The following is a 25,263-nucleotide window of genomic DNA, read 5'->3' as shown; positions in this document are numbered from 1 at the left end:
CTATGAAGAGTCAGAATTCTAACATTGTCTTTTTAGTCTTCACCTGCATCTGTTAATAAACATAGAATTAATATTGCAATAAAAACAAGCAGCATGGTGGACTTTCATTCATATGCTGCAGTCTTCTATGGTGTTAGAAAAGATGTTTTCCTAGTATGTGTGTGTTCTCCGTGCTGTGGCAGAGATACCCTTGTGAAATTTCAAGAAAGTCCAACACTAAAAAGAAGTTTTATAAACACTATATTGGAATCTGAAATAAAATCAATATGAAGAGAGACTGAATGGTAATTTTCTTCTTGATTACTAATAATCAAGAAGATTATTATTAACTAATATAATAAATAATTAATAACATTATTAATTAATAACATTATTAATATAATTATGTTGATATAATTAATATAATTAATAATATCATTAATATCTTGATTGTTAATATTATAATAACCAAGATTGTTATTAATTAATATTATAATTAATTATTATTAATTCAAAACTAAACTACAAAAAAGTACAAAATATCTACCATATGTCTAAACCTTAAAATTTCAAAACAAGAATCTAAACCCCCAAACTAATGGCTTCTTTTCTACCCTGCTCTACCCTAACCACAGTCCTCACAAATGGTTTAAACATGTTTTAAGTCATTGGAATGACATGAGACATTGATGGCTAGGGTCAGCATCATGGAAGTCAGAAGCATTGCACCTGAACCAGGTGGGCCTCCTATCTAAATTTTGGCTTTTGTAAAACAAATAAAGCACCAAGGCATTTGCTTCAGGGCCCTAAAGGGATGCTATCACTGAAATGGAAAGTCTGTTGTGAAATGGATCAACTGAGTGCAGGGAGGATAGGAACACCATTACCAAATCCCAACTTGATTGATTGCACCCTGTGAGCTGGCATAGCTTCTCTTTAGTACAGTGTACTTGATGAAAATTAAAATGAAATGAATTGTTTTCAAGTTTCTACAACTTGTGCCATAATGCACAATGTCAACTTTGATTTATAATCCCTCTCTATGAAACTATTGGTGCAATAAGATTAAATAAATTTTGCAAACCCTTTTTAAATTAGCTACTAAAGCATAGTTATGCAAAGTGGAGTAGACAAAATCACTTTCTCCATGTTCAGTCAAATGGGCATTTACATGTCTGTGAAGATTTTGTTGTTACTTTGGGATATATTCAGAATTCATAGTCTTAACAAATTTGAAAAGAAAACAATTCCATGTTGTTGTTTTTTTAATTGAGAGTGGGGTAAATCATGCTTCTTCTATTAAGTTTTATAATAAGCATGTCAATGAAAAACAAAAACAAAATCATGAGAGAGAAGGACATGGTTCCTGAAGTAGACTTCAAGAGAATGAAGTGCCTGAGTGGAAATGGATAGAAGGAAAGAGCTGGCCTTGGGTGCACTGGCTGATAATACTTTTCCTTGTGAACATGTTCATTCTTTGTGCATCTGTTTGGTCCAGATAAAAGCAACAGCTAATGTAAATGTAGACTTTGTCTTAAAGAGTATTGACTTGCTAGAGAAACATGGTACTTTCTTCAAGGACTAAAGATATGATAATGAGTTAAACACAGTGAGAATTTCAAAACAGTAAAGAAGCTAACGTTGCAAGCATTTACAGCAATGTCTTCGGGTTGAGAAAATAATTATGGTCTTCATCACCTTCTGTAGTGCTAATATTGACTGAGTAATTGACCAACTAAATTTCTTTGTTAATTGGTTACTTTCTTTTGCAACATGGTAGCTAAGATGCCATCAAGGAAAGACATGTTAGTCTCCTCAACTATTTCTGGATAATAGAGATTGTAATATAAAGATGAAGAAGGGAAACTTTCCTCGGAAGTACTAGTTGACCTTTGAATGGTAGAGAAACGCCCACCCTGGTTTTGGTTTTGCTGCCCATGTTCAGGATTCTAGTATCACTGTAAGTGCAATATTAGAGATGGGAAAAGAAAGAATGTAAGGGTTTGTTTGATTACCCTTTAAGGAGGCAAGAAGCCACTTTTTCTTCCCTGCTTTATTTGTGTTCCCTATTCTGTGGACACAAACAAGTAAAAGCTCTCTGTTTAATCTTCAGAAGAGAAGCTGGCTGTGAGGTTGAAACAGGGATGATAAGAATTCGTCATTAAAAAAAAACAAAACTACAAAATAATTAAACTAAAGACAATGGAAATTTGGAAATTTCAAAAACATAAATCAAAGGAGAATTATCAAAAACAAAACAAACCCAAAAGCAACTGAAGCTTTCTTTACATTGGTAAGACTGCTATTAAAATCTCATTATTTCCACTTAATAATTTTCTAATCTTGGTGGATTATTTAATATCTTTAGACTTTATTTTCGTTTTAGGAAAAAAAATGCCTATCTGAAATTTCATGAAAGTTCACTAAATTATTTTTCATATTGCTTTTCTTTCTAGTTCAATGTATAATCATTTAGATGGAAACTAATAGGCATGATCAAGAAGGTCATTGGGAAGAGATCCAGGGTACCCACACTGCCTGCAAAAATCTCAAAAAATTATGAAAGAAATATAGTGACAAATCACATAAGCCTAAAGATTGACACTCCCAAATCAGATGGAGCGATGGCTCCAGTATCTCTATTCTGAGCTAAAAAAGAGTGAAGCCTTGTGTAGGTTTTTGCAATAAGAATATTTTACTTTTTTGTAATAAGAATAATTTATTTTTTGTAATGAGAGTATTTTATTTTTCTGTTTGGAGAGGAAAAGCATTTATCTTCTACAGACCTGACCCCCAACACTCTCACAGTCAGTCGTGTTACACGTGAGAGTGGGGTGTAGCAGGAAAGATGTCTACTATGGCACAGTTTTTGTATCCCTCTTCAGGCTTTGTTAAGATAATACCTTTTTGAATTTTTTTAATTAACTGCAGGACAAAAAATGTACATCAGGAAGGTTGTAAATGTTAAAGTTCAAGGAAACACCAGTTCCCCAGACTCCAAAAGGTAATCCTGGATTATAGGTGGTTAGTATTTTTTACACTTTCTGGCTCCTCATGCCCCAGCTATTTCTTCTTATAAACATCACTCTCTGTGCTTTCTCTCTTACTTTCTCTCTCTTCTTCCTCACTCTCTCTTCTTTTCCAGTCAGATCCAGTCTGTAGGCTTTGTTTAGTATACTGTTCTGACTCTGCTCTGGACTCTTACAGATGCCGCTGGCTGTTCCATCTCTCATATGTAGAATAAAGACCTTCCTCTTAAACTTACCATGGAGAGGTCATGTTGTCAGTCTGTACAATAAGTCCATTGTCACAGATAAGAATCCAAGGTAAAATCTATTCTGTTTTGTTGGCTGCAGAACCAATACTTTTATTCAAAATGCTATGTTGTTCCTAAAACAATTTCTTATAATTGAAATATATAACATCTTATATATTATATAAAATATAACATCTTATAATCCCATCAACAGTATCAGTACATAAATAATACACTATTTATTTATTTATTAGTAATAGGCAGGGTTGGACAACACACCATTCTGAGGACATATCATGCTGCCAGGTGCAGTCATACTCTTTGTCCAGGTCTAGTCTGTTGCTGTTTTTACTGATCTTGACTGGCAAATGATAAGGAAATAATCTTCTCAGATTGAAGCACACTCTGAATCCTTTGTATTACCTTTGCAAAATGTTAAGAAAACTTTCTAAAGGAATTTGACCACTCTGGAATTTTAAAACAGTTGTATTTCTTTGTGGGGGAAAAACTGTCCTTTATTGATTCATGTTCCTATACTGAACTGTAAAATTTTCTGGTAGGAGACAGATAGAAAGGTTTTAAAAAGACATTAAAATACAAATGGAATAGAGACTCTCCCCTGGGAGATTCACATTGCTTACAAAGACGAACTGAACTTTTCATAAAGAGAATCTCTCTAAGTAGGAAGTGCATGCAACAGGAAAAGCTAAAAAGCATGAAGTGGGGAAGGCTTTCTCCACTTATTTAATTCAGATAAAAACCTTGGTTCTATTTTTGTTAGAAAGCATTCATGCAGGACACTGAGCCTTTACTTCCTGCTCTGCTCCCTCTTAGAGGTGAAGGCCTTCTGAGACTCCATGAGTGAAAAAGTGATGGTTGAGAGCAGGGGAGTGGTGGGTTTACCTCATTTATAATGATCCAGTGACAGTCAAAAGCAACCAGATTTGTCTCCACCACCTAGAAGAGAAAGCAAACAAGTCATCAGGGTTAGTCATGAAGAGGGAGCTACTCTAAAGGCATCCACCCTGTAAATGGACTGTTAGAAAAGTTGTAGATGGAAACCCATCAGCCAAGCACGCAGATACAGTTGTGCCTGCTGGCAGGCTCCGGAGACACACTGAAGAAGCTTGAAAACTGCATCCATCAAGGTTAGGAAAATGCAAATTTCAGAAAGAAAAACATTTAAGTGATAATGTGTCTAGAGTGAACAGATTTCAAATCTCCGATCATATCCCTTGTTCTAAATACATTTCAGTGCTGTTATATTTTAATAAATATCTAAGCAGTGCTCCAATCTCATCTGTTTATAGTTTAACTTTTTATCCTTGCTGCGTGTATGCTACTAATTTGAATAAAATCTGTTCTGAAAAAAATGATTTTGTTGTGTGTATTTGAAGTAGATTCAAATAAAAAAAAAGAGAAAGAAAGTAAGAAAGAAAGAAAGAAAGAAAGGAAGGAAGTGTTGATATGTAGATATTTTGCCTGGTATTGTGGTGCACTTTAATCCCAGCACTTGGGGAGAGAGAGGCAGGTGGATCTCTGTGAGTTTGAGGCCAGCCTGTTCTACAAAGTGCATCCAGGACAGTCAAGGTTACACAGGGAAACCTTGTGTTGAAAAACAATAAAAAAGGAAGAAAAAAAGAAAATGGAAGGAAGGAAGGAATAAAGGAAGGAAGGAAGGAAGGAATGAAGGAAGGAAGGAAGGAGCAGTAGATTCAGTTCTAAAGTTAAACTGTAAAACAGTAAGAGCTATTTATACTATAGTCACAATATGTGTTGATAGGAAATTTTTATAGCTTTTAGGCTGATAAAACCAATTAATACTCTGGCTGGGTGACATGCAGTACATTATATAGACCACATTGGCCTGGAACAGTCAGAGATTTTACCATTTTCCTTCAAATGCTGGGATTAAAGATATGGACCACCACTCCCGGTGGAATAGCAACCTTTGTTGATGAACTTTGAATATTTGACATAGGCCAAAAATGAGCTTAGTAGGCTCTGAACGAACATGTGCATGTATCTCTCGCTGTGTTTATGTTTACATATATAGCTATGAGTGTAAGTGCATATGTGTGTAAGTGCGTATGTGTAGCTTTTGTACCAAAGTTTCCGTCTTACACATAATAATAAAGTTTCCTATTATACATTTTCTAAGACATGCTGTTACAGTTTATGTCAAGAGCAGCACATAATGAGTGAGGATGCTCTGTAACAAATTATTGCTGTATTTTTAGTGGTAATATCTATAGACTAGGCATGGTCACAAGTGAAGATGCTTTCCATGAACTGCCAAAGATGTCTCAAAGTATTAACTGGTTTTAGGGATTGTTCTTGGTCCTAGGGGGAAACACCGTTGCAAAGGTGTCTTGAATAAGGAGAAATGTAATTGGGTGCATATTTGTTGTACCGTAAGATTTTTTTTCAATTCAAAGATAATTATTTGCACCTGTTTTAAATATTGATATCTTATGTGAGTTCAATATATGTCTTTTGAATACCATACACTTGCTGAATAATACAAATAATGAGTTATCAGAAAAATGAAGGTTTGTTTTCTACTTTCATGATTATTTTAATTTATTTTTTAGGGTATATACATGATCATTTATAGGTGAACTTTTTAATAAAGGATATGACATGTGACAATTTCCAGTTTTAACTATAGAAAAATACCTTTTAACTTTATATTAGTAATAGCAAAGTTTCTTTTTATACTTTTATTTTCTTCATTAATAGTTTTAGAAGCATATCAATGATTTAGTAACAATGAAAAGCATTAGAAAGTAAGTGAAAATTCCATCAGAATTTACAAAAATAGAAACCCAACATTTGGTTGTTAGGAAAATCTATCTCTGTATAAAATGGAAAAACGCTTGTACATATGGGGAAAACCCTTAAAACATGGATTAGAAAAAAGTTAAGGCCAAGCTGCAGGTAACATAGAAGGAAAGCACTTCTAAATAATATTAATATCAAAAAAGAAAGAAAAATAGGTGAAATTGCCCTTTTTAAGGCAGTCTATGCATGTGGACACATAAGAAAATTCAAGTAGGAGAACTCAACATTGCACGTAGTTACTGTTAAGAAGTAATTTTGTCGCAAGACTGAGGGATCGCTAAGTGTTAATGTGAATAGTTTGTGCAGAGAGTGAAAGTGATCTTTTACACCACGGCTTGAAATAATCAGGAGAGAGCACAGAACAGTCTGGAACTTACACAAGGGAAAAATACAAGCATCTCATCCCAGACCATGAACCAATCTTCTCATCTCAGATCATGATGCAACTGTCCCATCCAGACCATAACGCCAGCGTCTCATCCCAAACAATGACGTGAAAGTATCATCCCTGACCATGATCCAATCCTCTCATCGCAAACCATGATGCAAGCATATTACTCCAGACCATGGTGCAACTGTCTCATCCAGACCATGATCCAATCTTCTCATCCCAGACCACGATGCAGTCCACCTTCGTTCATGGACAGTAGAGAAATACTCTGCCATTTCTTCATTTCCCCCAGAAACATTACTATACAAAATTATTTCAGCAGTATAAGTTTGAAACAAGGAAGAAGCTATTTGCATTTACTACAGATAAACATATCAGTTCATTTTCAAATTATGAGCTGAGGCCTCTTCCCCATAGGTGGGCCACTATGTGTCCCTCGGTTTGAGTATGTTTGAGTATTCCATCTGAATGCCTCATGTGCTTGGAAGACAGTGTCTGTTAGGGCCCCTGTGAGGCTTTCAAATTGGCCAGTCCTCTGCTGGTGCAGTTTTTAAAATCATTAGTCCCATCTCTTTCTTTTTGCCCAGATGATGGGAGCAGAAGTGCGGCAGGACACTTCCACACCTGTGTGCCTGTGTGTCTGTGCCTGCTTGCTCAACTGTACAGCATGTGGACCAGGCCACTGTGCTGTGCCCAGGGACACTTCGCCAGTTACGCTGGCTCCAGTGCAGAGAAGAACTTTTCTTCACATTCTCTGCTGTCACACTGTGCTAATATGAGGCACTACATTTTGGGTTTACATACAGCAGTTCAGCATCTCTTGCCATATACCTTCTCTGTACCTATTTATCATCGTAAATTTTAATTAACAGAATTACCAGAACAACTTGAGCTTCTGTAAATTGATAAAGACTTGATCTGAGAATTATGAGTTTTACCCTGTGCATTTTAGCGGATATTAGATATTTGAGATTTTTTTTTCTATAAGTGTAGTTTTGATTGTAGAAGGAAAGAAATTGCTGTTAGGATGACACTTAGTGATGAAAAGTCAGTGATGTCCTGTCCCTTTAACCGTATGATGAAGAATATGTATACATACAAATCCATGTAGTACTGAAGCAGTAAGTTTCAAAGAACCACTTTTTTATTTTTTACTTTAATACATACAAAAATTTATCTGAAGAAATGACCACTAAAAGGGGAATAGACTTTCTTTAGGTCAAGGTTAATTTGTTCATGAATTAATAATATCACATCTCTTCTTGGATTTCTTGTTTTAACTGAATGTTACTGAAAGAAGGCAATATTTTAAAGTGATTAGAAAGCTGGAAAGATCATTTGGAAAGCGGCATAAAAGAGGATGGAGCTCAACAGCCAAGACATTAGGAACTTAAATGACTACTACCTGAATTATAGTAGAGGGCACAAGTGGTATATCAGAGACCGTGAAACCCACCAGAGAATTAAAGGAGAGTCAGGGTGACAGCGCTACCCTTCTCCTAGACTAGCAGCCGAAGCTGACAGCGCTCATTCCTAAAACAGACACATTTACGAAAAGGGGACTCTGGAGGTGAGTGTAGATAAGGAATGACAGATGATCACTGGAAATCCAAGTCACATTAAATATCTTTAATAATATTAATTTTTTACATATAATAACAGTTTCAAAAATATTGCATCAAATTAGTAGCATTTCTGGTTAAAGGACCAAATTCAGGGTTTGAGACATCACTATTTTAATTATTTCAGGGCATCCTAGAATTTCTAAGTTCTTTGTATTTATATAGTTATGTTAAAATTTAATTGAGAGAGATTGTTTTTTTGCAATGCTGTCTTCGCATTGTCAACTTGACTGGATTTAGACTCACCACGGAAACGTATCTCAGCTATGTCTGTGAAGTTGTTCCCGGAGACGCTTATCTGAGTTGCAAAGACGCGCCATGAACGCAAGCGGCGCCATTGCATAGTCTGGGGCCCCGAGCTCTGCCTTCCCAGGGGAATCCATGCTTTTAAAATAAATACAAAGTTATACTGACATACATATGTAACGGGAGAGTGGAGAAAAAGCTCAGGAGTTAAGCGCATGCGCTGCCAGTGGGCCTGGGTTTGTTTCCCAGCACCCACACTGCAGCTCACAACTGCTGGTAATGCCAGTCCCAGGGAATCTGATGCCACGTCTGGCTCTTGCAGGTCCTGGGCTTGAGCATCTCCCCCCCAAAAAAACTTCTCTCTCTCTCTCTCCTGACTTCTGACACATCCTCCCTGGCTGCCACCCTGGCTTCTCAGCTAAAATGGACTGTGTTGCTTCTGACACACTGTATCAAAATTGAACCCCCTTTAAAAATCTTTGTCAGGTTTTTGCTTTAATTTTATTTACATATTTATTTATTATAATTTATTCAGTTTGGATTTCCACTACAGCCCTCTCCCTCATCTCCTCCCAGACCCACCCAGTCTGCCTCTTCTCCTTGTATGCCCTGTCCCTTGATAGGGGAGGACCACCTCCCCCTCTATCTGACCCTATCGTATCAGGTCTCATGAGGATCTGCTGCATTATCTTCCTGGGTGGCCTGGCAAGGCTGCACCTCCCAGTGCGTGGTGATCAAAGAGCAGGCCACTGAGTTCATGTCAGAGACAGCCCTTGTTCCTAGACACTAGGGTGTCCTAGTAAGGGGAACAGAGTGGCCAATGGGCTTCCTCTGAACAGGGGATCTAGTTCTCTCCATACACAGTCCTTAGTTGTAGTATTGGTCTCTTCTCTGAAGATTCCTGGGCCCAGGTATTTTGGCTCTGTTGTTCTCCTTGTGGAGTTCCTGTCCCCTCCAGGTCTTTCTATCGCCCTCTTCTTCCATAAAGATTCTGGTTTTTGTCAGAGCAACTACAATAGTATACATCTTTCCCCATCTGTCTTACTTGAATAGCACAGCTCACATTTTACTGGATTGAAACTCCCCTCTTCTTTTTAAATTTTTAAATTTTAATTTACCTATCACCCATCTATCTATCTATCTATCTATCTATCTATCTATCTATCTTATTGACTGACCAATCTATCGATCTATCATTTATCTATCTATTTAGGTAATAAGATCTCTTTCAAAGCCAAGCAAACCAGTGTTACAATTCTGAGGTCTCATTGTGTGGGTTATTAGTAAATTCTAGTTGGGTTTTTTTAAACAAAATTTCAAAAATATTATGTCATAACAAAATAGTGAAGTATTCATAATTCAGTAATAGCATTTATTACCATGATGAGTCAGAAAAGCAGGCCTGAAAGACTACATTGCCCCTGGACAGCCCAAAGCAAACAGCAAGTCATAAGGGAAAGCTGCAAAGCAGAGCAAAGCTATCCAGTAGAACAGCAACTGAACTCAGCAGAGGGACAGGAGCTGTGAGAATAGGGGCTTTTCTTGCTAATATATTTTGAACATCCTAACCACGTGAGTCTCTTTCAGCATGAGACATGGGAACTTAGGAGTGTACGGAAGAGCCTGTCCCCCACACAGTGTGGTGCTGTGGAGCCCGGTCCACTTCTACATTTAGCGATGTGATTATAACAAAGGAGACCTTCCACCTTCCTCAAGGCTGAGCTTACTTTAAGTGAATTCAGCAAAAACGAAGGTGAGGAAGGAACCAAGCCCTGTCAGGGAGACGAGCCATGAGTAAGGACAGACCATCTGTCACTGGCAGGACCTTAGGACTTCTGAGTCTTTAGTAAGGCCCAACAATTTATCATCATGTCTTCCAATGTTCGCTCTCAAATCCTTACTTGTGTTAAATAAGATAGTCTGAGGCAAAGGAAATCAAGCACACTGCCGGAGCGTGGATCTCACTGGGATTAAGTGCTGAACAGATCTACAAGTACAGAAGACAATTTAATTGACTAAATAATAACAGCAACATGCTGTTATTTCACTCAAGCTTGTGGCTCAACTGAATTACACTTGTTTCCTTTTCAGGAGGCACTGAATATTTAGACAAGGGTTTGCGGTGCACCACAGAAGCCAGGCTAGCTGCTGTTCGCTTTCCTCTTCCTACCTATGCCAGACGCAAGGTGGAAGTCGGTGAGGGGAAGGCTCCGAGGCTTATTCCAGAAAAGGTAGCCAGAGAAAAGTGGAAGAGCTACTCCCTTCTGCCTCCTCATCTGCAATAACATAACTTGAGTCAGCATTGCTAGAACTGCATTCTATGCAACAATGTTTCACATTCCACAATGTTAGCCAATGTTCTACAACCAGATACAGTGAAAATCAGGAGGTTCAATGAAGCTGAGCACAGTTAGTAGTACATGGTTCTTCAAAGTGCCCAACATCGATTCAGACGTGTAATGAACAGGAAAGGCACTAATATGTAATATACTTTAGATCATATTATGGAGCTCCATATTCCTAAACATCAACTTGAAAGTCAGAGTCAATGCTTTCATTGTATCTTCTTCATGTAACCTTGCATAAACTACCAAGTTGGCAAGCTTCAGCTTCTCCGTTTGTCAATAAGAATAAAGACAGTTCCTGTATAATCCTATCATCAGGAGGATACAACACAGTGGACCATGCTAAGCTTGCAATGAATATCAGCTCCATGTGGCTTAATGGAAGTGTTAATGGTCTCTAGGGTGAGAGGTTCAGACTGACAAAATTCCAAAATGGATTTTATAAAGAATCGTTTTCTCATACTGTAAATGTCATGTGATTAAAACATTTTGAGAACTGGAGTTAATGTCAATGTGACCATACATTTCCACAACCTCTAAAATTCATTGAGATACTTTGCAGTCTGCGAAAAGAGCTCCACAGTAGGCCTACAGAATGCACAGGCATTCTGCTTTCAGAAAGAAAGAAGAGCTGGTGAACTTCTATGTTCATGTAAGTCCCAAATCAGACCTAGCAGTTTAGGCCATTTTGTTTCCACAAACAAACAAAGAGACAAAACCAAACCACGCCACCGTATTTTTTCCAATAAAGTATATAAAGAAGGTAACAAGAGGTAGTTAGTTCATAAGCGATTTTCTGAAAGGAATTTTTGATTGAAGTAGAAACTCTCCATCCCACTGTCCCAGTGGTCCTTGAAGGTCAACCTGGCCACAGAGCAAGGTCTAGAACAGAAGCACAGTGCACCTGAGGCTAGTGACTGCTCAGCACTATGCTCTGTTCTTCCTAAGGCTCAGTAAACACGCTCACATTCGGGTACTTGGGAGTGCCATTTCTCTAGCATGCTTCTCTAGCACAGAAGCAAGCAATAAGGGGGCAGTGAAGTGCTCACACACATGTGATCTGAAGTCCCAATTTGATCCAGCAGATGGCACCAGAAGTCCTCAGTAGATACTGGGGAGCAGGGGGCTTTCCACAGCTCACTGTCTTGTCTGTGGTTCTGAGCTCAGCATGGAGCCCTGGCTCTCTTCTGCTTTCTCCAAGCAGCCACTATCTGCCATCCCACTTTCTGCCTTTTGCTTTGGAAGCTGTGCTCTGATCTTCCAGCTGGAAGATCACAAACACTTCCATCCAAATCCTCTTGCCATTACTGCCAAAGTTATTTCATAAACGGATTTGCCAGATTCATTGTTTCTGCTGTGCAATTCGGTCTTCCCACACCCCCTGGGAGATGGAATCAAGCCACGGAAGAGAGGAAGAGAGCTGGCCAGCACTGTGATACCAACTGTTTCTAAATGTGTAAAGATGGGTGCTATGCAAGAAAACACACTCTGCCTTCATCACATCATGTAGAGCATCTTACTGTGTCCTGTACGGTTCAACAAAGACTGAACGGTGACTAAAAGTAAACTGAAAATTTCAGTACTTTGACAAGAATAGAAAGTTTGATGATTATCATTAGGTCGATGGAGTACTGTATTATCATTTCTACTTCTCTTTTAAAATCATTTTGGTTTTGCCTATTTGGCCTTGAATTCAAGAAACAGCTAAGGTTGGCCTTGACCTCATCTTCTTTCTCCCAGATCTTTAGTGCTGGGATAGAGACATCTGCCATCACAATTGCCTCTATTTAAATTTCTTTCTTTAGTTTCTGTTGACATTACAGGGTTCTTGTGTCTTTGCTGTATCAATCAAAGACATACTGTGCCAAGATTGTGTGTGTGTGTGTGTGTGTGTGTGAGTTTGTGCATGGGAGTGCAGGGTTGGTTTTGCATCTTCCTCAGTCACTCTTTACTATATACATTAACTGTATATAAACTTTATTTTTTGTGTAAGAGTGTTTTCCTGCATGGATGTCTGTGAACCAGGTGCATGCCTGGTATCTATCTGCAGAGGTCAGAAAAGGTAACTGGATAGGTTGGACCTAGAGTTACAGGCAGTTGTGAATCTCTACAGAATTAAAGCCAGATGTTCCGAAAGAGTAGCCAGTGCTGTTAACTGCTGGTATATCTCTCTAAAACTCTCTCGATTCTTCCTTTGTGTGTGTGTGGAGGGGGTCAGGGTTTCTCTACATAGTCCTCTATATAGAACTCACTCTATGTAGACCAGGCTGGACTTGAACTGACAAAGATCCTCCTGCTTCTACCTATCAAGTGCTGGAATTAAAGGCATGTAAGATCAGGCCCAGCTTTCCTTTTATGTTTTGAAGCAGGGTCTCTAGTTGCATGTAGACCTGTCCAATTCTGCCAGACTGCCTGGTCAAATACAGTCCAGGGATCTTCCACCTCCACTCCCTACCTCTGGGATTAAAGCGTACAGTGTTACCTCTGGCTTTTTATGGGGGTGCTGGCCACCTAATCAGAGTCTCTCATGTTTGTACATGCAGCACTTTACCAATGGAACCTGCCAAGACTCCAAAACTATTTCTAAAATTCTGACACAAAATGGCACGTCCTTTTTCCTTTCATCACATTCTAACATGCTGACTTTAGAACAACTAGGAAACACTGTTAAAGTATTTAATTATTTTTAATGGTTAAATGATCATTGGTAGGATAAATTAGTTCCTTGGTGTGACTGACAACATAAATGAGTGAGCCTTTAGTAGGAGTTTGAACAAGATTTAAAATGACAGTTTGGGGGCATATTGGTGCTGAACTGGCAAGATTTATAAAGTTGTTTTTTTTTTTTTTCCTAGCTCAAAGCAAACAAAAAGGAAAGACAGGGAAGAAGGGGAAATGGAAGAAAAGAAAAGGAGAGAGAATATAAAAGAGTTTCTCAAAGGCAAATGTGCTGATAACAGCCAGAGCCACAGATGGCCCTTCACAGAGAGAACTTTGACACCTTGGGTTCCTTCTTCTGATTTCTTCTCTATCTTACCTTGAATAACCATTTTTCCAATAGTTTCTCTTTTTTGTCCCTATCTCTATTGTGCAAGGCAATTTTATTCCACCTCTGAGTTACCTGATTCTATGACTCAACCTTCATCAGCCCTGAGGAAATTGTACTTATTCAGAGTTGAGAGAACATGTTGCATTTTATGTACTGTCTCATTGCTTTGGTAAGCTTCCCAAGAATAAGAGCACCATTTCCATGCCTGCCTGGGATGTCCTCTTCTTTAATCAGTCATGAATGTAGCATTTCCATAAATCTGGTGCTAAGATCAACAACATATTTTACTAAACATAGTTTAGTAAATAATTTTTGTAGTGCATCAGTTATTAAAGTAATGCAATTTAATATTTGTTGAGTACTTACTATGTGTGAGGCACTAGATAATTAAATATATATATATATATACATGAATGCTCTGAGTTTTAAATATAACATACACACATTCTGTGCATGTGTGTATATGTGTTTGCAAATTTTGTCTCCCCAAGAAAATTATACAAGCATGAAGATTAAAATTATGTATGTATAAATATTTTGCTAAATCCCACCATCTTTATCATTTAAGCTCTACAGTGAGCATTATGTATATTAATAAATGCACACATATGTATATAAGGAGTGGGAGATAGCTCAATGGTTAAGAGCACTTGCTCCTCACGCTAATGAACCAGACATGGTTCCCAGAACCAACAGGACAACTCACAACTATCTTTGCCTCCAGTTCTTGGGCCTATGAAGTCCTCTTCTGGCGTCTGTGGGCTCTATACTCACATTAAACAAATACATACGTTCAAGCAAACACTCATAAAATAAAATAAGAAGAATAATAAGAAGAAAATGAGGGGAAAAACATTGAGTAATTGATTAAAAGCTTAAGATTAGGAATAAGTAGAAAGCAGTGATTTTTCATAGTTCTTACATGAAAATTTTTCCTAGCTCTGTTTCTCGTAGTTGCAGAAATTATTATGCCGTTTTATAAAATGAGAAATGTGGTCAAACTGAAGGCTGCAGAACAGTCTTCTGGCACACCTCAGTCCTCGTTATTTACATCAATTCATGATAACTTGTGAACTTGTGTACATCTTGGAGAGGTAAGGAATAAACCATAGAAGAACTTGAGCAGCTTCAACACTTACACTATTGCTCCAACCCATGCGCGTTTTGTGCTGATCTGGTGTAAGAAAGTCTGTTCATAGGTCTTCACATTCCTTTCTGATGTGTGTAATCTGCTACAATATCAACAGATTATTAATTATAAAGCTTCATACACATGCCTATGTTATATTATTTAAGGTTTTATATCCTTTTATAAGAGCTTTATACACATCTGCTCAGTGTAAGTATGCATTCACGTTTGTTGTGTGTCTGTGTTTCTCTATCTTATCCTTATCCAAAGAAACTTATTACTGCAATTTCATCACAGCATAGCTATGCAATTTTACCACAGAAGGAAGGATCAAATGGTGGGAGAGGAGAAACTCAGCAATGATTTCCCGGGACTGTGCCACACAACAAAACGACTAGGCATCAAGTGCCTACATTTAGGCAGGTTATGGGTTTCCTGCTGTTTAAACAGTAGTGAAAGCCTCTGTGTTCGCTGGGCTCTATCCGCTATTATTCATAACTCCTCATTGGTGAAGCTGATTACTTACTCTTATTCATTATAAGACATGTCATTCAACATTTCTGTTATCTTTTAGCTCACTCTATATTATATGGAGACTTTGCTTTCAAGAAGTTTCGAGAATATTAGATTAGTGACTAGAATGACAAGATGTCAATGTAATCCTCATTGGTTACAAACTGTGTAAAAGAAAAAGAATACAAATACAAAATGTGAACTTCCATGGCCATCAACTGAACTATTTGTGGCGTCTGTCATCCTCTAAGTGTTCATATGTTTACTTGAAATTTGACCCTTAATCCTCCAACTCAGTAATCAGAACATTACACTGTCCTGCATTTCACAGTCTCTGAAGCCATTCCTTCTGTTTCTCATGCCGACAGTAAAAACAGTTGCCATGGTGTCGGGTTTGGCAACGATGGGCAGTATCCAGGGTTCTAAGCAGCTGGTCTCCTCCTCTATGCCACTTCAGGATGGCAGGTATGAAGTATCTTTTCTTTTCTTTTCTTTTCTTTTCTTTTCTTTTCTTTTCTTTTCTTTTCTTTTCTTTTCTTTTCCCTTTCTATCTTTTTTAAATTTTATTTTATTAATTACACTTTATTCACTTTGTATCCCCTCATTAGCCCCTCTCCCCTTCCCTCCCAGTCCCACCCTCCCTCCCCCTTCTTCATGCATGCCCCTCCCCAAGTCCCTGATAGGGGAGGTCCTCCTCTCCTTCCTTCTGATCTTACTTTATCATATCATATCAGGAGTGGCTGCATTGTCATCTTCTGTGGCTTGGTAAGGCTGCTCCCCCCTCAGGGGGAGGTGATCAAAGAGCAGGCCAATCAGATTATGTAGAGGCAGTCCCTCTTCTCATTACTATGTAATCCTTGGACACTAAACTACCCTGGGCTACATCTGTGCAGGGGTTCTAGGTTATCTCCGTGCATGGTACTTGGTTGGAGTATGAGTCTCTGGAAAGATCCCTGTGTTCAAATTTTATGATTCTGTTGTTCTCCTTGTGGGGTTCCTATCCTCTCCAGATCTTCCTATTTCCCACTTCTTACATAAGATTCCATGCACTCTGCCCAACAGTTGGCCATAAGTCTCAGCATCTGCTTTGATAGTCTGCAGGGCAGAGCCTTTCAGAGGCCCTCTGTGGCAGGTTCCTAGGTTGTTTCTTCTTCTTCTGATGTCCATCCTCTTTTCCTTTTAGGATGGGGATTGAGGGTTTTAGTCAGGGTCCTCCCTCTTGATTAGTTTCTTTAGATGCACAGATTTTAGTAGGTTTATCCTATGTTATATGTCTATATGAGTGAGTATATACCATGTGTGTCTTTCTGCTTCTGGGACAGCTCACTCAGGATGATCCTTTCCAGATCCCACCATTTACCTGCAAATTTCATGATTTCCTTATTTTTCCTTGCAGAGTAATGCTCCATTGTGTAGATGTACCACAATTTCTGCACCCATTCTTCAGTTGAGGGGCATCTGGGTTGTTTCCAGCTTCTGGCTATTACAAATAAAGCTGCTACAAACATGTTTGAGCAAATGTCCTTATTGTGTACTTGAGCCTCTTTTGGATATATGCCTATAAGTGGTATGGCTGGATCTTGAGGAAGCTCTATTCCTGAATTTTAAGATGCATTAATGAGTCCAGCTGTCTTCAGGACTCATTAACACATCTTAAAATTCATTACTCCCTCTTTCTTAAAAAATAGAATACCCCCTGCATGTTTTTGGTGCCACTGCAAATAAATAACTTCTAACCTCTACCAGACCCTTAATTCTGACTACAATTCTTTTTCATGTATACTCAGTTTTATTCTTTTTCCATTCTCCCAGGTAGTCACATTCAAACTTCAACCAGTTTTGTTAGCCTGTGTTCCTAATAAGGACAAGTAACTTTGCTCATTATAAAGATTCAAAATTTGACAAAGCTCAACAAGTGCAGATGGTTCCCAGATTCTGCCCTTTCCAAATCAGGAGTGATTAAAGCAATCTTCATTCAAAGCAGAAAGGCTAGAATGTGATGGGGAAGTATCATAAAGTAAGTGCAGGAATAAACTCAAACATATCCTAGAAATGGAGCAAACGCTGGGACTGCTGAAGTCAAAGCTCACCAAATGGGGAAGCAAATGAATGCCTTCACCTTCTTCCTTACAAAAGGGTGATTCTAAAGCTTGGAAAGCCCGTGCATATCTGGACATTCATTCTTTCAATGATAGTGCACTTAATTCTTCATCCAGGAAACCTCTGAAACCACTTAAGGGACAGTTCCGCTTCCAAGAATGGAGATGAGCAGAAAAAAGCAGCTCTTCTGAGTTATGAGTTTTGATGTCAGAAGTTATGAGTCCTCGAGATAGACCTTGATGGTAGACCACACACACACACACACACACACACCCCACACACACCTGAAAGAAATCATGTAATCTATGTAGAGGTGACATGAACATGTACACATATAAAAAGAACCCTAGTGTCTCCTCAATATCTCCCCTCTCCTTACAAACTCACCCAGCCCTGGCTCCTCCAGAGGGTCACAGCTTTCTTCTTCAGCTTCTGGCTTCCTTTGTTGTTTGACTTGCTTTGAAGTTTCTTCTCTCCCATGGGCTGGCTATAGTACTGACTTCTATGCACTGGACACCAAGCACTTTCTGGATGCCAAATTTGACATCTATTACATAAGCAGTTTTTTACAAGCGTCTTCCTCAGATGGAGCCTCATCTGCCTACAGCCATATCCCATTTTTGGTAAGACAGTCTCGACCACCTTTTGTCCTTACAGTTTCTCACCATAGTTTCTGGAAGTCCTCCTTAATGAGCCTTCTCTACGAGAATACTTGTCTCAGAATCTGTTCCAGTAATTTAAACTGAGTCAGCCTTCCCACACAAAACACACAATTGTTTCCATGAAAAGACAATGGTTCCTAACATGAAATGAGAATCTTAAGAACAAAATTCTTGAGACATTAAAGTGATTCATAATGTATTCTAAAATAGTACTTTCTATTGTAACCCATTAGCACACTCTAAAATTCCAGTAAAACTATGTGCAGTGTATTGGGAATTCTTCACACCAGCAAGTGTCACTTTAATGTATATGAGAACCACCTAAAGAACTTTGTAAATCACTTTGCGGGGCCTACTGCAGAGTTAGAAGGTCTTTAATGAGGGCTGTGAATGAACACTTCTGAGAAGTGCCTGAGTGATGTCATGCTGAGGACGTTGTGATGATAGGTGATGGCTGGTACCTATCCCTTTACAAAGAGCTCAGTCAGGCTTGGACAACAATGGCCTGACATGGATGTGCACTACCTAAAAGGTTTAAGAAAATAATTAGACCTTTCAGAGTCACAGAGATCTACCATAATCAGTGTTTCTGGAAAGGTTTGGATGAGAAAGGATGATGCGATCTCTGTCCAAAGAGAACTCCACTGCTGTTGATGGGGAATCTGGAAAAGATGGCGGTGTCGGCCAACCTGCACAAGAGAGTGTGTCAGAAGTAGCTGAGGAAAACACCCTCCCAAAGATGGAAGGCCCCAAAAACCTTGATTAGAAAGAACACTGCCTTTTAAGCATATATTTTAAAATATCTTGTAAGCTCCATAAAGCATTGCTATTGATGCTTCAGTAACTGCATTGCAAACCTTAGCTTTGCATCAATTACTTTGATTTCCCTTATTTTCCGTGTGGGATAATGTGTTACTGTTTACTAGAATTGAGTTTTTTTCTACTTGTAAACATTAGTAACTTTATTTTATTGTCATGTTGTGCCTTCTTTCTTCACTAGAGATAAGGTCTGTCTTGGTTACAAGTTATTTCATCATTATTTATTAGATGCCATTTCAAGTTAAACAGTAAGGAATTATTTCTGCTAAGCTTTTAAATATATGATATATAAAAGCTTGTTTCAACTTGAAATAAAGTAAAAAGACAGAAATATCCAGAAGACTGCCACATACAGCCTGTCCTTTAGTTGGCTTTCATTTTGAGAAACTATCTTATCAAGATCTATAAATTCTGACTCGAGTGTGTTTCTCTCACCAGGGCAGAGCCCATGGCGCTGAACAGTAATGTCAAGTCCATATGTCATAAAGTCACCTGGAGAATTGTCAATATTTCTCTGGGCGATTTTACAAAGCACAAAGAACTATTGAATTTCTCATATATTTCATAGCTTGCTCAAATACTTTGCATTATTTCACAGAAAAATTTGATAGTCAGGGCAATTTACATTTTTCTTTGGTCAGAATATAAAAGTAGGAGACAGAGACTTAATCCTGTTTAGGAATGCTCTTGTTGCTTCCTTCAGACTCTAAAACATGAGCTGACAGCTACAATGCTGAGTGCCACCACTGTTCTTCCATAAAACAGTTTGAAAGCATCCTGAAAAGATAGATTGATAAGCTTAAATGCTGTCTTTCCAGGGTGGCTTGATGTCAGAAATGTTACAAGATTGTCTTCATGTGACTTAGACAGTAATTACTTTTGGAGGAGAACAAGAAGTAAGGCCCATTCTGTGGTCTGAAGATCACAGTTGTTGAAGGGCTCTTGTGTTTTTGTGTGACCTGTTTGCTTTTGTTTGTTATAAACACTGGGGGATCGATTGTGGAGTCTTAAAATGTCTACTGCATTCTACAGACTGAGTCTTCGTTGGCCACAGAAGCATGGTGGGCAGTACATGGCTTTCATAGGCTTGCTTTTACAAACATGCGCAAACCACTTGCAGTGCAGTTTGCATGGTGGTTAATTCTGGTTAACTGTGTGGTTAAGTCTTCATATAAGCAGAACATTTCTGTCCCCTCTTCGGCATGGGGGATTCAACCCAGAACCTCACTCATGTGAGGCAGTGCTCTAATTCCTCTCGGAGATGTGTTGCTCTATTGCTTTTTTTCTTTCTTTCTTTTTTTTTTTTAATTACAAAATGATAAAAATAAAAAAGACAGGCTGATTTACATCTTTATAACACACGCTCTAGACAATTCACTGCACTGCTTATCATTCAAGGTCTTGATTAAATATTTTAGAATATAATGTATTTACTATAGGGGCCTACATTTCCCCCAAAAGTATTCTGGCCAATGATAAGACTTCATTTTTCAGCTTCTTTAGGTGATTTATGAACTTGTTTTAAATAACATTTTTTTGTGGTTGTTTTTTTTACTTTGTTAAAAAGTTAAGAAATGAGAATTATGTTTCTTATTCAGTTCTTGTCCAGACAAATTACTGTTTCTCTTTTTCAAAACCATGGTTATTTTCATTAGACACTACTCTTAATAATACACTGAACTTAATTGTTCAATCACCATGATCTTTAAACATAGAGTATATGGGACAGAATACGAATGCTACAGACATATTAAAAAGGCAACATGGGAGGGGAGGAGGACTTTTCCTGTCAGTGGACTTGGAGAGGAGCATGGGAGGAGATGAGGGAGGGAGGGTGGCATTGGGAGGGAATGGGGGAGGGAGCTACAGCTGGGATACAAAGTGAATAAACAGTGGTTAATATAAAAAAATTTAAAAAGACAAGTGAAAACACTGATTGTCTACCAGAGATGATGTTATTTTGGGTATAATAGAGAAGTTTTTTTTAATTAATTAATTGAATAATTCACTTTACATCCCAACCATAGCCCCCTCCTTTCTCATCTCCCAGTCCCACCCTCCTCTCTCTTCCTTTATACCTTGCCCCCTACTTTTCAGAAAAGGGGTGCCCCCTCCCAACCCAACCAGCATATCAGATTGCATCATGACTGAGTGTATCCTCTCCCCCTGTGGCAGTCAAGCCAAGGGGAAATGATCAAATAGCAGGCAACAGAGTCCATGTCAGAGACAGCCCTGGCTCCCCTTACTAGAGGACCCACATGAGACATGAGGTCTAAGATGCCCTTTGGCTACATCTGTGTAGGAAGCTTAGGTCCAGTCCATTGTATGGTCCTTGGTTGGTGCTTCAGTCTCTGCAAACCACTCTGGTCCCTGGTTAGTTGGTTCTGTTGATCTTCTTATGGAGATGCTGTCCCCTCCAGGTCCTTCTATCCTTCCCCCACTTCTTTCACAAGACTCCCTATGCTTTGCCCAATGTTTAGAAGTTTCGTGTTTGCAACATTCGAGACAATATTGCAAAGAGAAACCTTTCCTGACACCTGTTGTTGAACAAAATATGCTTTAAATGAACTTTGAATCAATGAAACTCAGGGACTAAGACTCAGAGGCTGGAGACATTGACTGATGCAGAGAAGTGGTACAGTAGCATAGACTTGTCTTACACAGAACACATTAGTGACAGAGATTTAGCCACACACATATTGGCAAGGGTGTCCAACTAATTCTTTTGCAGCTATTTGTTCGATGCTCTCCTTAAACTGTCCCTCTCTCTCCCCTTGTTCCCATTCCTCTCCCTTCCTCCTTCTACTCCTTTATCCTTCTTTTGAGGTGATTTAATCTAGGGCCTTGTGCATTCTCAGCAAGTGTTCTATTATGTAGGCACATACCTACCCTTTCAATTTTTTTTACATAAGTTTTTAAAAACACTCTTAGTAATGAAAAGATATTTATATGCTATTCTGTGTATAATTTATGGTTATTATAAACTATTTTGCAAATTTATTAAATATTATCATTTAAAATCAAAACATGAATTCAGTTTTGTTCAAGAGTTTACTATTTCTAATTACTGAAAGTGAACCTCGAGCAGCCCTGTGTACACTCGAGAAGTGTTGACCAGAGGAATAGAGTTTGCTATTTTAGTTCAGATTATTGTGGGAAGATGTGAGTTAAGATTTGAGTGGGAAGGAGATGACAAGAAGCATTTTGTGCCAAGTAACATCTAATGTGGATGAATCTTTTCTTTTTAAAAAATAAAAAGCAAAAATAAGCAATTTAATGACTATTGTCATGTTTGATATATTTTCTTAGATATGTGAATGTAAATCATGGTTGAAAGTGAACTATAGCTCCTGCTTAGGCATGCCTACGTGGTCCAGTAGTCTTCCTCCAGACAGCAGGCATCTCCTAGCCTCCTGTAGAAGACTTTTGCTCCAGGAGTCAAGCCAGCACAGTCGCCCGCACCAAGTAAGGAACGGAGGCTTCTGCAGTGCGCACTTCCCCACACTTCTTGACCACCCCACCCACACACAGGACCCCAGCCTCACTGTAGTGTGCACACAATGTGAGTCTCGGCACCATCTGAGGTCATCTTGCTCACTTGGAAACCTGGATCCAGACACCAGGACCCATCCAGTATTTTAGGCCATGCCTGGCACAGTTCCAGTTAGTTTCACACCAGGATCGGAGTCTTCACCAAATAGTAAATCTTGCCTGTCATGAGCAGGCTTATCTACACTGGCCAAGAACGACCCTATTAAACTTAATGTTTTCTTGAACTTTGTATACCCCTACAGTGAAAGAAAAAATGTGACCTTAACCAGAAGGAAAGAGAAAGGAAGGAAGGAAGGAAGGAAGGAAGGAAGGAAGGAAGGAAGGAAGGAAGGAAGGAAGGAGAGTGGGAGGGAGGGAGGGAAGGAGGAAGGAAGGAAATAAGGGAGACAGGGAGGGAGGAAAGGAAAGGAAAATTAGGCAGCAATGGAGGGAGATTTTTCAAAGATATTGAAAACCACATTATCATTTTTTTTCATTAAATTTACTTCATGAAGAATGACGGTCTCTGTAAATAAAGAACCATATCCAAGATCCAACCTATTCGATAAAAATTGCAATTAAAAATTGACAGAAAGGAAAAAATAGATCAAAAGATAGTATAGCTTCAAAGCTGGAAAATGGGATCATTTGGTTAAGTCATGAGTGTTCTTTCTTTCTAAAATCCCTCTATGGAAAAGTCATCTCTTTAGCTTTAAATATGACTTTAAGAAACTTAAGAGAAAACCTTTTAAAACAAAAGTTGTTCTCAGAAAGCAAATAGGTGCTGTTTTTAAGATCCAACGTCAGTGTGATTTGAAACCAAAGAATATTGGATGTTTGCTGGTGGAAAGCAAAGTTGTCAGCTGGTTCAGCAGAAGACCAAAGGTCTGTTCTTCTGCCAAAATCCAATCAGTTGAAGATAGAGCGAGTCTTAAATAAAGGATATATATCTAAAGAACTGAACTAAACCTCTTTATAAAGTCAAAGACCACTTTAATCTATTGAATTAATAATGGTTATCAAGATGTAGTTTAATAAAATTAATAAATGATATTAAATTCTAATGTTATTAAAGCTATAAACAAAGAAGCCTTTATAAACACAGTGGAGTTTGTTGTTTTAACAAAGCAGAATAGAAGCTGGAGACTCTTCTCTTTCTTAAAATATTTTTATTTTATAGAATTAACAATGATAGGAATAGAAAATGAAGTTGTGCCACCTCAGCTATACAAAACTTACATGGCAAGCACATTGAGTTTGTAGCTCAGTTGTCATGAATATGTTCATTTATAGACAACTCTGGAAATAAGCAGCATCTGTGTCACTGAGTTCAAAGAGAAGAATATAAGGGAAGCAAAGATTTTGGCTCTTTTAGTTTACTTACGAAAAATCTACTTATCAAGAGCCCTAAATAGTAGTAGTCAAACACACCTGAAAGAGTAGCACTAAATGTTCATTTTGAAAAATTCCAATAAATGTTAGGTGGTAAGTCTGGTGGTGAGGTATGTATACTAGCTATGGTCTGCATACCAGTTACGATTTGCGTTTATTTATTTATTTATTTATTTTTAAACTTTTATTAATTGCACTTTATTCACTTTGTATCCCCCCCATAAAAATCCTCCCTCCTTCCCTCCTGATCCCACCTTTCTTTTCTCTTCTTCACACATGCCCCTCTCCAAGTCCATTGATAGGGGAGGTCCTCCTCTCCTTTCTTCAGATCCTAGTCTATCAGATCTCATCAGGAGTGGCTGCATTGTCATCTTCTGTGGCCTGGTAAGGCTGCTCCCCACTCAGGGGGAGGTGATCAAAGAGCAGGCCAATCAGTTAATGTCAGAGGCAGTCCCTGTTCCCATTACTATGGAACCCACTTGGACACTGAACTGCCATGGGCTACATCTGTGCAGAGGTTCTAGGTTATCTCCATGCATGGTACTTGGTTGGAGTATGAGTCTCTGGAAAGACCCCTATGTTCAAATTTTCTGGTTTTGTTGCTCTCCTTGTGGAGTTCCTGTCCTCTCCAGATCTTACTATTTCCCACTTCTTTCATAAGATTCCATGCACTCTGCCCAACAGTTGGCCATAAGTCTCAGCATCTGCTTTGATAGTCTGCACGGCAGAGCCTTTTAGAGGCCCTCTGTGGCAGGTTCCTAACTTGTTTCCTGTTTTCTTCTTCTTCTGATGTCCATCCTCTTTGCCTTTCGGGATGGGGATTGAGCATTTTAGTCAGAGTCCTCCCTCTTGATTAGTTTCTTTATGTGTAAACATTTTAGTAGGTTTATCCTATATTACATATTTCTATAAGTGAGTATATACCCTGTGTGTCTTTCTGCTTCTGGGAAACCTTATTCAGGATGATCCTTTCCAGTTCCCACCATTTACTTGCAAATTTCATGATTTGCTTGTTTTTCATTGCTGAGTAATATTCCATTGTGTAGATGTACCACAATTTCTATATCCACTCTTCAGTTGAGGGGTATCTGGGTTGTTTCCAGCTTCTGATTATTACAAATAAAGCTGCTACAACCATGGTTGAGCACATGTCCTTACTGTGTACTTGAGAATCTTTGGATATATGCCTAGGAGTGGTATAGCTGGATCTTGAGGAAGCGCTATTCCTAGTTGTCTGAGAAAGCGCCAGATTGCTTTCCAGAGTGGTTGTACAAGTTTACATTCCCACCAGCAGTGGAGGAGGGTTCCCTTTTCTCCACAACCTCTCCAGCATGTGTTGTCACTTAATGGAGAAAAACTTAAAGCAATCCCACTGAAATCAGGGA

At 38.6% G+C, this 25,263-nt stretch overlaps 1 protein-coding gene across 2 annotated transcripts in view; it reads right to left on the bottom strand.

Annotated features, from left to right (window-relative positions):
- Positions 1–25,263, bottom strand: part of Grid2 (glutamate ionotropic receptor delta type subunit 2) — a 1,564,629-nt gene that overhangs the window by 644,378 nt on the left and 894,988 nt on the right. For both annotated transcript variants that reach the window (XM_060374191.1, XM_060374189.1), the window contains exon 5: positions 4,139–4,192. In XM_060374191.1, the coding sequence (XP_060230174.1) occupies positions 4,139–4,192 (54 nt within the window). The remainder of the gene's footprint in view (positions 1–4,138; positions 4,193–25,263) is intronic.

Source organism: Meriones unguiculatus, chromosome 21 (genome assembly GCF_030254825.1).
Source record: "Meriones unguiculatus strain TT.TT164.6M chromosome 21, Bangor_MerUng_6.1, whole genome shotgun sequence".
Taxonomy (NCBI): Eukaryota; Metazoa; Chordata; class Mammalia; order Rodentia; family Muridae; genus Meriones; species Meriones unguiculatus.
Note: the sequence above shows the minus strand (reverse complement) of the source record. Positions and strands in the feature narration are given on the sequence as shown.